Here is a 13482-nt window from a genome sequence, read left to right as displayed (position 1 = left end):
ATCCCTTTGTGCAGTATGGTTACAGAGAGAGCTTAGGGCACTGAGTGTCTTCCACTTGCAGCTCTCAAAGTCACCGAGTGAAATGGAAAGGTACCAAGTGCTGGGTTCAAGTTAACTATCAAGCAATGCCCACCTGAGCTGGGCAAGCCTTACTGCAGAGCTGATGTTGTGGGTGATCTGAGGAGTGCCTGCTTTTGGGTGCTAAACAAATGGTGCTGGCAGGTGAGGTACAGTTGGCAAAGCACCACTTGGGACCATCTGGCCAAAGGGGCCGACTGCACCATGTGGTGTCCTTCGTGGGGAGGAGCAAGCAGTCACTGTCCTTTTCACACTGGAGTCATGAGGAAGGCTCCCAGGACTTTGTGACACTTGAAACTGTTGAAAAACAAACTTATTTTTGGAAGAGGGGCTAAGAGGTTGTGGAATGCATGTCTAATCCTTTAAAAATATAGCTCCCTGGAATTCCACGTAGAGAATGCTTTTATTACTATTCCATGATCTTCCCTAGGGGTTATATTCAGTCTGTTTCCATTCTTCTCCTCCCTTTTTGTTTGCCTTCAGATCCAAACTGTCACCAAGAAGGTGCTGGTGCCACCACCCATGGAAGAGCCACCCAACGTGACAGACTCTGCCTTGGCTGTGCTGAACGAGTCAGTGCGTGAAGCACCTGAAGCCCAGCTGGTCATTAAGAAGGGCCTGGAGTTCAAGGATGGCATGAATGTGCTGGGTAGGAAACCTTCTGCCTGTCTGATGTGTGTGTCCTGTGTGTGTCCCAGCTTTGGCTGGGGCTGGGCAGCCACCGCTGCCTGAGCTGCTCTCCAGTGCAGGGTTAGTCTCCCTAAGGAGCAATGGAGAGCGATCAGCTGCTGCTGCTTCTGCTGCCCGTGGGTCTCTGAGATGAGAGTCTGATGTTCTCTCTAGAAATACAACAGCATCTTAGGAGCAAGGGCATTGGTGTGGGTGTGCATTGCCAGCTCTGCTCCTGCTAACTGGGAGCTACCTACAACATCCTCTCGACTAGAAGCAGCCTCCTTAGACTACTGCTAACAGGTACTGGCAAAACACTGAGGGAGAGCTTCAGGAGGCAGTGCTTTACCCACGCCCTGAGGAGCTGGAGCTCAGTTGTTCCCAGTGGGAGTCCTGGGCACACTTCCCTGGAGTCTGGCTCGATACAGAAGTGAGAGGTGGGGTGTGAGTTGCACCACCCTGGCAATCCCGGAAAGCCTTGACGCAGCCCTGAGTCACAGCTGCCCTCACCTTTCATCTCTGCTGCTGACCTTTACCAGCTGCAGGCTGTCAGCAGCTGCTGCCGTGCCGTCCTGTCTGGACAAGCCAGCAAGTGGGGGTGGCATGGAGGCTTTGCCTGTCTCCCACCCCTTCCTGAGGCACCTGCTCAGGCTGGGGTGAGGGCGTGAGGCAAGGAGCCACTTCCCATAGCACTTGTGTTTTCTTCTGTGCCTGGGCGTTCAGCTCAGGGAGCAGTGCTCCCACTTCACCTTCTTACCTTCTGCGTGTGGGTGAAGGCAGTCCCGAGTTAGCCCTCAATTCGTACCCTCATCGCCATGCCTGCACTTGAAGGTTCATATGCTCAGCACCAGCCGTGGTGGACTTAGGTCATGGTTGGGCAAAATGATCTTGAAGGTCTTGTCCAAGACAAAGCATGCTGTTGTCCTGTGGTCTGTGGCAGCACGGACGCAGGGCTGAGGCTGGCACCTGTGTTTATAGCTGCCACCCCCAGGGTGGGACAGGATGTGGCAGTACCTAAACCGCTGCTTTGTCTGACCACTAGGCCAGCACTTGCTGCCACAGTGGCTGCTTTGCCTGCAGAGCTTCTCCAGCTTGGCAGTGGCTGCAGCACCAGGAAGCTGCCCAGAGAGGATTTGTTTCTCTGGGAAGCAGCCCGCCCTACAAGAGCCAGGAGCCACTGTGCTCTGCCTGCCTCCACACCTCCTTCTCCTCCCATTCAGCACTGTGGGCAGAAGAGATGCTTGCTTTCAGAGATGCAAATTGGCATTTGGCACTCTGTGAGGCAGCAACTCCATGCTTGTGCTGTTATCCTCACTTACTTTTTTCCTCTCCTGGAGGAAATTAAACACTGTTTCTGATCTAAAGACACAATTAGTGCTGGTTTTTCTTCTGTGCAGGGTCTGGCATGGGTGAGAAAAGAGCTAGGAGGCTGAATACAGTCCTAGAGGAAGAGGATATGTGGCTTTAGTCGGGGGTTGCTGTAGCATTTTGACCAATGACTCTCAAATGTTTTGTTTGATGTGTGGGGTTCAGCTTTGAATAAAAAGTGAAAATGCTGGGGGATTGGCATCCAGCTTGCACAGGCTGTAGAAGCCAGGCACATCTCTGTGAATGGGAACCAGCTTGACTCTTATGACTAACCCAGCAGCTTCTTTGGAGCCAGGGGACAAAGCCACCTACTAACGGTTCCTGATGGCAGTCTGAGTTCCAGGAAGTTGCTTGGTCTTTGACTGAAATGCTTTTCATCATTTCTCTGCTCTGCAGCACAGGAGCATACACTTCACTTCCCTATTCAAGTGACTCAACAAAGGCAGCTTGGTGCTGGAGAATTGCTTAATATTGGGAGGGGAAAAAAAGTCTGGTTGCTAAACCCAGCGTGAAGTGATGGGACAGGCTTTTCCCAGACTGCTGCAGCTGAAATTCCCTTCTCCCGAAGGCTTTTGTGCCCTGATGGGGTTTTCCTTAGGAATTTTCCATCTGAGTTCACACATTTGTTAGATGCTGAGCTCACATCCTGATTGGAAGTTTAACCTCAAATTGTGGCAGAAGATTGAAAGCTGTTTGTCAGTATCCCTTAGCCATCCCACTGTGGAGACTGCAGATTGCTGGGTGGTCAAGGACAGCTCCAAAGGAACACAGGCCAGCTGCACTGGGCTCCCTTTGCACACCTTACCAGGAGCCAGATGTTGCTGCCTGTACTAATTCCATGGCTCTGTCTCCACAGATAGCCAGTTTCACAGAGGAGGTCCATGGGTTAGCTCACAGTGCAGCAGCTTCTCCTCCCACTAGCCTGGCTCAGGAGCAGTGTGGCCAGTAGGACAAGGGAGGTTATTCTGCCCCTGTACTCAGCACTGATCAGGCCACACCTTGAGTGCTGTGTCCAGTTCTGGGCCCTTCCATTCAAGAGAGATGTTGAGGTGCTGGAAGGTGTCCAGAGAAGGGCAGCAAGGCTGGTGAGGGGCCTGGAGCACAGCCCTGTGAGAAGAGGCTGAGGGAGCTGGGCCTGTTTAGCCTGCAGAAGAGGAGGCTCAGGGCAGAGCTCATTGCTGTCTACAACTACCTGAAGGGAGGCTGTATCCAGGTGGGGTTGGTCTTTTCTGCCAGGCAAGCAGCAACAGAACAAGAGGACACAGTCTCAAGTTGTGCCACGGGAGGTTCAGGCTGGATGTTAGGAGGAAGTTGTTGTCAGAGAGAGTGATTGGCATTGGAATGGGCTGCCCAGGGAAGTGGTGGAGTCACCATCCCTGGAGGTGTTCAAGCAAAGCCTGGCTGGGGCACTTAGTGCCATGGTCTGGTTGATTGGACAGGGCTGGGTGCTAGGTTGGGCTGGATGAGCTTGGAGGTCTCTTCCAACCTGGTTTATTCTATGATTCTGTGAGTCTTCATTTCACAGGAACACTCCATGCCCTGGAAGTCCTGTCCTGGAGCTGCTTTGCCCTTTGCCTGGGTCAGGACTGAGGAGTCTGTAGGTTGAATCTGTCAGGGAACTTCTGTGGAGCTTAAGAGAAATGCTCTTGTTCTCTAGTGACTGTTGTAGCAATAAAGAAGAGTGATTCTATGGCCCTGGGTTGCTGTGAGCTTTCTCCCAGTTGTATGGCACTGAGAAGCTCATGGTAGAGATTTGTTTGATGATTGGGTCAGTTCAGGAAGAAAAAACCCAAACCCACAGTTGGGCTGTGAAATCACAATGGAGAAAAATGGTGAAGGCTGAAAGGAGTTAGGAGTGGGATCATGAAACCAAGAGTAGGTCCCTATTAAAGAGCTTGCAGAGCTGTGTAAGCCACTGCAGTACTGCAGGCTGGATGGGCAGGTAGCACTGAGACACTGAGTAGCTGCAAAGGCTTCCTCAGCTCCACGGCTTTACTTGGTGCTTTCTTATCTTGCCATTTCTTCCCAACAGGTTTGATAGGATTCTTTATTGCCTTTGGCATTGCTATGGGGAAAATGGGAGAGCAGGCCAAGATGATGGTGGATTTCTTCAACATCCTGAATGAGATTGTTATGAAGTTAGTGACCATGATCATGTGGTAAGTTTGGAATTCCAGCTTCTAGAACAAGAAAAACTGATTTCAACAACCCTCATAAAACCTTAACATGGCAACTAATAAGTGTGGTTTATTGTGAACAATGCAATGAGTTCCTTCTCCAAAGCCTTGACAGGTGTGTTGGGAGCAAAGCAGTTCTGTTTCTGTCTGCTGAGGGTTGCTTTGGACTCAGTTTGGAGGTATTCCACTCTTTGCTTGCTGAAATCTGGCAGATGCAGCTGCTAGCAAAGGTCTTTGGGTGCCACATTGGTTCTGAAAGTTCACCACGTTAGCAGGCCACCTAGGCAAGTGAGAATGACTCCCAACAGAGCATCCACATCTTCCTGGGAGGTCAGCACCATCCCAGGCTCTTAGCTTGGAGCTGTCATTGCAGAGAAGCATGCAGACAGGCTTTATTCACTGTAATACAAACACTTCCCCTCCAGATCAAATTCCAGTGGTGGTCTGTGCTTTATACTTCCTCCACCCAGGATTTCTGCAGCACCTTGCCATGACAGGGTCACCACAAGGCATGTGTCCTGGTTCTGGAGGGTACTGGCTCAGAATCAAGGGGCTTGGCTTGCCTTTGAGGGAATGAGGTCACCCAGTTCAGACTCAGCCCTCCTCTGCATCTCTGGAAGGGGATTCTCTTTGTCTTCTCTGAGCTGGTCCTTCCGAGGGCTTCCCCAGAGCTCTGGGCATGCAGTGCCAGGTGTGGCCATGCCACACAAAGGCTGTCTGCAAGCAGATGGAGAGCCATTGTTACACTGGCATTGTGCTGCTGTGCTTTGTGTGTCCCAGGTCTCTGAGCAGAAATAGTCACTCCAGCACCTCAGTCACTCCCTGCTGCCCCTGCAAGTGATTTCCTGAGGTAGAAAGCCTCTTCTCCCAGATTCTAGGTGGACACAGGGCTTTATGCCCTGGGAGGTGGTAGATGCCCCATCCGTGGAACCACTGCAGGCCAAGCTGTCTGGGGCTCTAAGCAACCTGCTGCAGTTGCAGGTGTCCCTGCTGGCTGCAGGGAGGTAGCACCAGATGACCTTTAAAGGTCCCTTCCCACCCAAAGCAGCCTGTGATGCTGGAGTGCCTGCAGCATCGAGGCCCTTTCCAGGGGAGGCTGTTGTGCAAGAGTGGAGTGATGTGGAAGTGTGCAGAACTAAAGGAAGGACAAGAAGCAATGGATTCACATTCCTGTTATCCTTCTGCTTTGCTGCCCTTGGCCTTGCTGCAGGAAAACTGCTGGTTCTGTTCACAGAGCCTTGCTGCCTTCCATAGTGACAGTAACCTGCTGCTTTTGATTCTACTGAGGGCAATCCCAACCTCAGACCTGGGCTGGGCAAGGAATGGCTGAGAGCACGCTGGAGGAGAAGGGCCTGTGGGTGTCAGTGGTGACAATGGTCACTGGCAGCCCAGCAGGCAGCTGTGTGCTGGCTGCATCCAGAGCAGGGAGAGCAGCAGCAGAGGGAGGGCATTCTGCCCCTCTGCTTTGCTTTCCTACAGCACTGCCTCCAGTTCTGGTGTGCTCAGCACAAGGACCTGGAGCTGCTGGAGAGGGTCCAGGGGAGGCCGCCAAGATGATCAGAGGGCTGGAGAACTTCTCCTATGGGGACATGATGGGAGAGTGGAGGCTGTTCAGCATGGAGAAGAGAAGGCTTCAGGGAGACCTTAGAGCAGCCTTCCAGGACCTGAAGGGGCTCCAGGAGAGCTGGGGAGGGACTGCTGACAAGGGCTGGGAGTGATGGGACAAGGGAGAAAGGCTTTGAGCTGGGAGAGGGGAGACTGAGACTGGAGATGAGGCTGGGGAGGGGGCTGGAGCACAGCTCTGTGAAGAGAGGCTGAGGGAGCTGGGGGGGTGCAGACTGCAGAAGAGGAGGCTCAGGGCAGAGCTCATTACTGTCTACAACTACCTGAAGGGAGGTTGTAGCCAGGTGGGGTTGGTCTCTTCTCCCAGGCAACCAGCAACAGAACATGGGGACACAGTCTCAAGTAGCACCAGGGGAGGTCTAGGCTGGATTTTAGGAGGAAGTTCTTCACAGCAAGAGTGATTTGCATTGGAATGGGCTGCCCAGGGAGGTGGTGGAGTCGCCATCCCTGGAGGTATTTAAAAGGAGACTGCATGAGGCACTTGGTGCCAGGGGTTAGTTAGTTAGGAGGGTTAGGTGCTAGGTTGGACTGGATGATCCTAGAGGTCTTTTCCAACCTGTTTAATTCTGTGACTCTGTGAAGAAATTCTTTGCAGTGAGGATGGGGAGACACTGGCACAGGTTGTCCAGGGAGGGTGTGGCTGCCCCCTCCCTAGAGATGTTCAAGGCCAGGTTGGATGAGACCTTGAGCAACCTGGGCTGGTGGGAGGCGTCCCTGCCCATGCCGGGGGGTTGAGACTGGATGAGCTTTAAGGTCCCTTCCAACCCAACCATTCTGTGTATCTATGGTGACTACCCCAAGCCCTGGAACTCAGTCGTGCTTCACTCAGCACCAGTTGGTGTACCCAAGCTATAGCACCTGGAGGACAGTGGAACTTTTCCCTAGCAGTCAATGTTGCAATGGCAGGAAGAAGTTTCCACACATTCCCTGTAATTGGTTATTTTTTTGCTGAGTTGCCTTTTATTTCTCTTTTCATGGCAAAGGAGACTGATGCTGGGAATTCCACTTGTCTGGAATGCTTAAAGCATTGCTGTGGCCAGCAGCAGGCCTTGTCCTGTGCATAAAGACAAATCAACTTCTTCATGCAAAGCTCCATGTTGTAACTGACCTCACCAAGTGACCAAGGGCATGCCTTGGTTTGGGCACATCGCTTGAGACGTTTCATACAGAAAACATGAAGCACTTCTGGTCTGAAAGTCAGTCTGAAGTCCAGTTCTGGGGCCCTCAGATGAAGAAGGACCTCAGGGAACTGCCTGAGAGACCCCAGCCCAGAGCCACCAAGCTGCTGCAGGCAGTGGAACATCTGTGAGGCCAGGCTGAGGGTGCTGGGGCTGGGAGCTTGGAGCATAGAATCATAGAATCAGTCAGGGTTGGAAGGGACCACAAGGATCAGCCAGTGCCAACCCCCCTGCTATGGGCAGGGACACCCTACCCTAGATCAGGCTGCCCACAGCCTCAGCCAGCCTGGCCTTGAACACCTTCAGGGGTGGGGCTCAACCATCTCCCTGGGCAACCCAGTCCAGGCTCTCACCACTCTCATGCTCAACAACTTCCTCCTCACACCCACTCTGACTCTCCCCACCTCCAGCTTTGCTCCATTACCCCAGTCCTGTCATTCCCTGATATCCTGAAAAGTCCCTCCCCAGCTTTTTTGTAGCCCCCTTCAGATACTGGAGGGCCACAAGAAGGTCACCTTAGAGCCTTCTCTTCTCCAGACTGAACAGCCCCAACTCTTTCAGTCTGTGCTCATAGCAGAGGTGCTGCAGCCTCTGAGCATCCCAGTGGCCCTTCTCTGGACACTCTCCAGCATCTCCACATCCTTCTTGTAATGAGGGCTCCAGAACTGGATGCGACTGGAGCAGAGGAGCCTGAGGGCTGCCCTCATTGCTGCTGCTAAAGGTGTGCAGGGCAGTGAGGGGAGGACGCAGCCAGGCTCTGCTCAGGGATGTCCAGTGGCAGGACAAGAGGCACTGGGTGCCAGCTGGAGCAGAGGAGGTGCCATGGGAACAGAAGGGAAAACTTTGTCACTGTGAGGCTACTTGGGGCCTGGAGCAGGCTGCCTAGAGAGGTTGTGGTGTCTCCTTCTCTGGGGGCTTTCCAAACCCATACAGATGTGCCCTGCCCTGGGTGCTCCTGCTCTGGCAGGGAGGTTGGACTGGATGATCTCCAGAGGTTCCCTCCAGCCCCTGACACCTTCTGAGCCTGTGGTTCCTTTGCATTGTCCCTAATTAAGCATCCAGGTCACCAGTGCCTTTTGCAAGTAGGCACTGACATTGATTTTCAGAGGGGTCCTCTCTCCCCACCTATTGCACACAGTACTTACCCCCACCTTAAGTTTTCTAGAACAGACAGAGGAAGTGAATGTCACTTTAAATTACACACTGAGCTTTCACCAGGGCAGGAGTAAATATTGCCTTCTGTCCACTCACTTCCAGCTGATTGTTACCTTCTTAAAAGTCATCTCTACCTTCTCATTCCCAACCCATGCCACTGTCAGCATCCTATTTCAAAGTGCCATTTATGGTGTGGAGGAATCACATCACTGAGGTGAGCAAAAGCCTGCCCTGTGTAAGAAGAGCACTTCACTGGTGAAGAATCCATCAACTGAACAGCATTTGTACAAATAATTGGCTGAACACATTTACAGCCTTCCAGATAAAGGCCATTTGAATGCACTGAGAGTTTAACTGAAGCAAATAATGCAGCCCCCTGAAAGCAGAGAAGCAGTGGGTTGTAAAAAATGAGAACAAACAGCAGCTTGCTTCAAAAGCAAACCAGAATCCACAGCACTGGAGATGGTAAAATGTTAGGGCTTGGAAGGCACCTCTGCAGATCAGCTGGACAAGGGAGATTGTTCTTCCTCTGTACTCAGCTCTGGTCAGGCCACACCTTGACTCCTGTGTCCAGTTCTGGGCTACTCAATTCAAGAGAGATGTTGAGGTGCTGGAGTGTGTCCAGAGAAGGGGAACAAAGCTGGTGAGGGGCCTGGAGCACAGCCCTGTGAGGAGAGGCTGAGGGAGCTGGGGGGGTGCAGCCTGAAGAAGAGGAGGCTCAGGGCAGAGCTCATTGCTGTCTACAACTACCTGAAGGGAGGCTGTAGCTAGGTGAGGTTGGGCTCTTCTGACAGGCAACCAGCAACAGAAGAAGGGGACACAGCCTCAAGCTGTGCCAGGGCAGGTCTGGGCTGAATGTTAGGAGGAAGTTGTTGCCAGAGAGAGTGATTGGCATTGGAATGGGCTGCCCAGGGAGGTGGTGGAGTCACCGTCCCTGGAGGTGTTGAAGCAAAGCCTGGCTGAGGCACTTAGTGCCATGGTCTGGTTGATTGGCCAGGGCTGGGTGCTAGGTTGGACTGGATGATCTTGGAGGTCTCTTCCAACCTGCTTGATTCTACGATTCTATGATTCTACGGTCCAAGCCCTACCACACATGGAGTACCCAAGAAGCACACATTTAACTCTGGGCTGTTTTTTTTTCCATCCCAAATGCTGTAACAAACAAACAGTAGCCTAAGTTTGATTTCCCATTTGATGAGGTTACAGATGTGGGGTGCTTGCCTCTCAGCTCAGCAGGCAGAGAGGCCCTTGCTGCACTTACCGAGCTGAGCGACACCAGCAGCACTACACCGCTCCTCATAACCTGTGCAGCAGGGTAATGTTCCTGAGCAATGCTAGTCTGGGGGCAGTCAGGAAAGCCATCTGCCATCCAGTGGGGTGGCCTAAAGTCCAGTAGAAAGGGCATTAGTTAGAGCTGGCCATAACTGTAAAAGGGTGTGAAAGCTATCCACTGAGTTTCTATCCCTTCTGCTTGTCCATCCCAAGCGCTGATGCCTAAGATCCTCCTACCCTTTCTTCAGCCTCTTTTCTATTGGCTGTTTATGGCTTTGCACTGCAAAGACTGCTCCTGTCCATGCTTGTTCTCTTTTCCAGGTACTCTCCTTTGGGCATTGCTTGCCTCATCTGTGGAAAAATCATTGCCATCAAGGACTTAGAAGTGGTTGCTAGACAACTGGGCATGTACATGGTCACTGTGATTGTGGGCCTTCTCATCCACGGAGGGATCTTCCTGCCTCTGCTCTACTTTGTGATTACCAGAAAAAGCCCATTTTCCTTCCTTGCTGGGATTTTCCAGGCCTGGATTACAGCACTGGGCACAGCTTCCAGGTACACCTGAGGCATAACAGACTGCTTTGTTTTTCAGCAGCTGACTGGCTGCTGCGCGGAGAGAGCAGCGCTGCTGGGCTGAACTTCACTGCAAGGCCACTTAATGCTGCTGAGTAAAACCTGGGTTTAATCCAACCCTGGGGAAAGAAGTGAAAACAAGCAGGCACCTTTGGGATTTTCTAGGGAGGTTGCAGAGCCAGCTACAGGGAGCTAAGAGATTGACGTTTTATTTCCCTTGCTGGCCCTGCCAAAAGCCTTGTGCCAGTTGTGGTGCTGCCTTTGGGCTTGCTTCCTCAGCTAGGAAGCTGTCAGCAGTGCTGCTGAGTGTGAAGACCAGGGGCATTGTGCAGAGGGGAAAACCAAACCCGAGCAGTGCTAGGCTTCAACAAAGAACTGCAAACACCTCTCAGTTTATCCTTTCACCTATTTTGGCAGAGGAAGGGGACTGCACTGAAGAGCTGAGTGTCTCAGACTCAGCGCTGGTGCACAGCAAGGCTCAGCGCAGGCTGCGAGCGCCTCAGCTGCCAGCAGTAAGCTGATGCTTTGCAGCAGAGCAGTCAGCAGATCGTCTGGGGAAGCTGTTTTTCAGTGAGATACCTCTGGTTTAAGGGTTTGGAGGGTGTTTTATGTTTGAGTGTTTTTTTTTTTCCTCATCTAAGAAGGAAATTTAATCTTCCACTTTAATTGAAAAGGTGAAAACAAGCAAGCAAACCAAGAAGCCTCATTCCAAGCCAGCCATCAGGAAACTGCATGGTCTTTGATTTCAGCACTGTCTGGAGAGAACCATCAGTCACCTGCCTCACTGAGCCAACCCAGACCCTTCTGGTTAGCAACAGGCACTGGGGGACCTAACTGATGTGCATCTGGTGGGACATTACAGAGAAGAGAGGCAAAACTCTTCTCAGTGGTGGCCAGTGTCAGGACAAGCGGCACAGCCTGGCACACGAGAAGTTCCACCTGGGCACAAGCAAATTCTCCTTGCTATGAAGTACTCTGCTGGTGTTTGAAAGCTGCCAAAGCCTGCCCAGAGGAGGTGTGGGCTCTTGATCCCTAGAAATGCACAACACCTAACTGGGCATGGTCCTGAGCAGCCTGCTCTAGCTGCCCTTGCCTTAGGCGAGGAGGCTGGCAGAGGTGACCTCTAGAGATACCTTCCAGCCTCAGTGGTTCTGTGGCTCTGTGATAAAAAATATGGTGTTATGGAGAGGCAGAGCCTGGCCAGGAGCTCCACTAAGGCCCTGAGAAGTGTTCGAGTTTCCACTTAGAATTTCAATACGAAGTTTGTGATTTCCACACACAACATTTATGGTGCTTTTAGCATGAAGCAAAGCTTTTGTGCTGGAGTAACAAGGTGGAAGCATGGAGTGGGTTCTAAGAGAGTCTGAATTTCTCTGGCTACTACCACTGCTATGCAAATCTGAATGCCTGGCTAAGCAGAAGTGGAAGCCTGTAGCACCACCAAAAAGCTCACTGCATGGCATCTGTCACCTCAGGAAGCTGCAAATGCTTCCTATTCAGGGACTCTTAAAGCTTTTTGGCCAGGCTGAGGAACTGTGGGAAACATCTACATAGTGTGCTTCAGGAAGGACCTCAGGGAACTGCTTGAGAGAGCCCAGCCCAGAGCCACCAAGCTGCTGCAGGCAGTGGAACGTCTCCTGAGAGGCCAGGCTGAGGGAGCTGGGGCTGGGAGCTTGGAGCAGAGGAGCCTGAGGGCTGCCCTCATTGCTGCTGCTAAAGGTGTGCAGGGCAGTGTGGAGAGGATGCAGCCAGGCTCTGCTCAGGGGTGTCCAAGGACAGGACAAGAGGCACTGGGTGCAGACTGGAGCGGAGGAGGTGTCAGGGGAGCAGAAAGGAGAACTTTATCCCTGTGAGGCTGCTGGAGCCCTGGAGCAGGCTGCCCAGAGAGGCTGTGGAATCTCCACCGCTGGAGACTTTCCAAACCCACCTGGATGTGTTCCTGTGTGAGCTGCCCTGGGTACTCCTGCTCAGGCAGGGGGGTCAGACTAGATGATCTCTGGAGGTGCCTTCCATCCCCTAGCACCCTGTGATCTGTGACTCTATTAATAAAGAAACCTTGTCTCCATGGCCTGCCCACCTGTCCTTGCTCGTGGTGGGAGGCTGTTTGCACGGTGCCTGGCTGCTGAACCTGCTGGCATTTGTGGCAAGCCATGGCTGGCACTCGGCTTGTGCTGGTGACCTGCTCTGTAGCAGGAGCAGACGGTGGGACTTGTATTCCTGGAGAGGAAGAACTTTCTCTGACTGAGTTTCAAAAAATGCCACTAAGCTACCTATTTGTTTCTATTTTCTTTACTAAAACACAGGAATATCTTTGCTGTGGGAGGAGAAGGGATCCTGGAATTGGCTTGCAATCTGGCTTTGTAGTCGTTGGTTAATGACTCATCAGATATTTTCTGCTAGCCGCTATAAATACAGCTGCTGAAGTAACTCATGAGAGAGCACAGTACATTGTTTGTAGAAAGCCTGAGTTGTTTCTGACTTGGCTAGCCCCACAGATCATTAAGCACTTGATTCCCTGGGGTTACAAGCACAGTGCAATAAATCTTCCTTACAAAGGGGTTTGCAAAAGCACTTGGTAACGGCACCCGATAAGAAAACAGGTCACCTCTGGGAACCAGGAATGGTCTGAGCGTTGGAGTGTGAGGTGGAGAACTGGAAGCTCAAATCTTCTAACTCATGTTTCCATAAATAGGGGACAAGAGGAGGCACTTAGGAAGTGACTTGGGTGTCTGCCAGTCCACAGCTGCCATGAGCGAGAGGTCAGCCGCATGTGCCTGTTCCAGATAACCTCAGACGTCTGTTATGACGCCACTGGTTTAGAGCTACAGATCTCAACCCTTCCCTCACCTCCCTTTTCCATGATTTAATTGCCTGTAAAATGGAAAGATGACATTTTTATACCCACCTCTGTAGTAGTGGATGGATGACTTGAGTTGGAAGGACCCTGAAGTTGCAAGGTGCTAGGAACGATGTGCTATGAGTATTGATCTGAGGATGAGTGGTGAGTCTAGAGCTGTCCTTGTCAGCAAACCACAGCTTTGGGGGGGTGAGGACACCACAGCCACTGGGGTGCAATAGAGGAGACCTTGGAGAAATTCTCCTGACTCAGCTGAAGAAAAGCAAAGGAACCACAACAAATGGAGCAAGTCCAGAGGAGGCCTCAAAGATGATCCAAGGTCTGGAGCAGCTCTGCTATGAGGCTAAGGGAGCTGGGAGTGTTCAGCTGGCAGAAGAGAAGGCTCCAGGGAGACCTCAGCGTTACCTTCCAGTGCCTGAAGGGATCCTGAAGGAAGGCTGCAGAGGGACTTCTCTTCAGAGTGTCTAGAGATAGGCCAAGGGGGAATGGTTTGAAGCTGAGGCCAAGCAGGGTTAGACTGGAGCTGAGGAAG

General features: G+C 52.1%; 1 protein-coding gene across 5 annotated transcripts in view; it reads left to right on the top strand.

Moving 5' to 3' along the window:
- Positions 1-13482, top strand: part of SLC1A2 (solute carrier family 1 member 2) — a 106957-nt gene that overhangs the window by 67684 nt on the left and 25791 nt on the right. For all 5 annotated transcript variants that reach the window (XM_064152294.1, XM_064152304.1, XM_064152288.1 and 2 more), the window contains 3 exons: positions 562-727; positions 4148-4274; positions 9842-10075. In XM_064152294.1, the coding sequence (XP_064008364.1) occupies positions 562-727; positions 4148-4274; positions 9842-10075 (527 nt within the window). The remainder of the gene's footprint in view (positions 1-561; positions 728-4147; positions 4275-9841; positions 10076-13482) is intronic.

The sequence above is a fragment of the Pogoniulus pusillus genome, chromosome 1 (assembly GCF_015220805.1).
Source record: "Pogoniulus pusillus isolate bPogPus1 chromosome 1, bPogPus1.pri, whole genome shotgun sequence".
Taxonomy (NCBI): domain Eukaryota; kingdom Metazoa; phylum Chordata; class Aves; order Piciformes; family Lybiidae; genus Pogoniulus; species Pogoniulus pusillus.
Note: the sequence above shows the minus strand (reverse complement) of the source record. Positions and strands in the feature narration are given on the sequence as shown.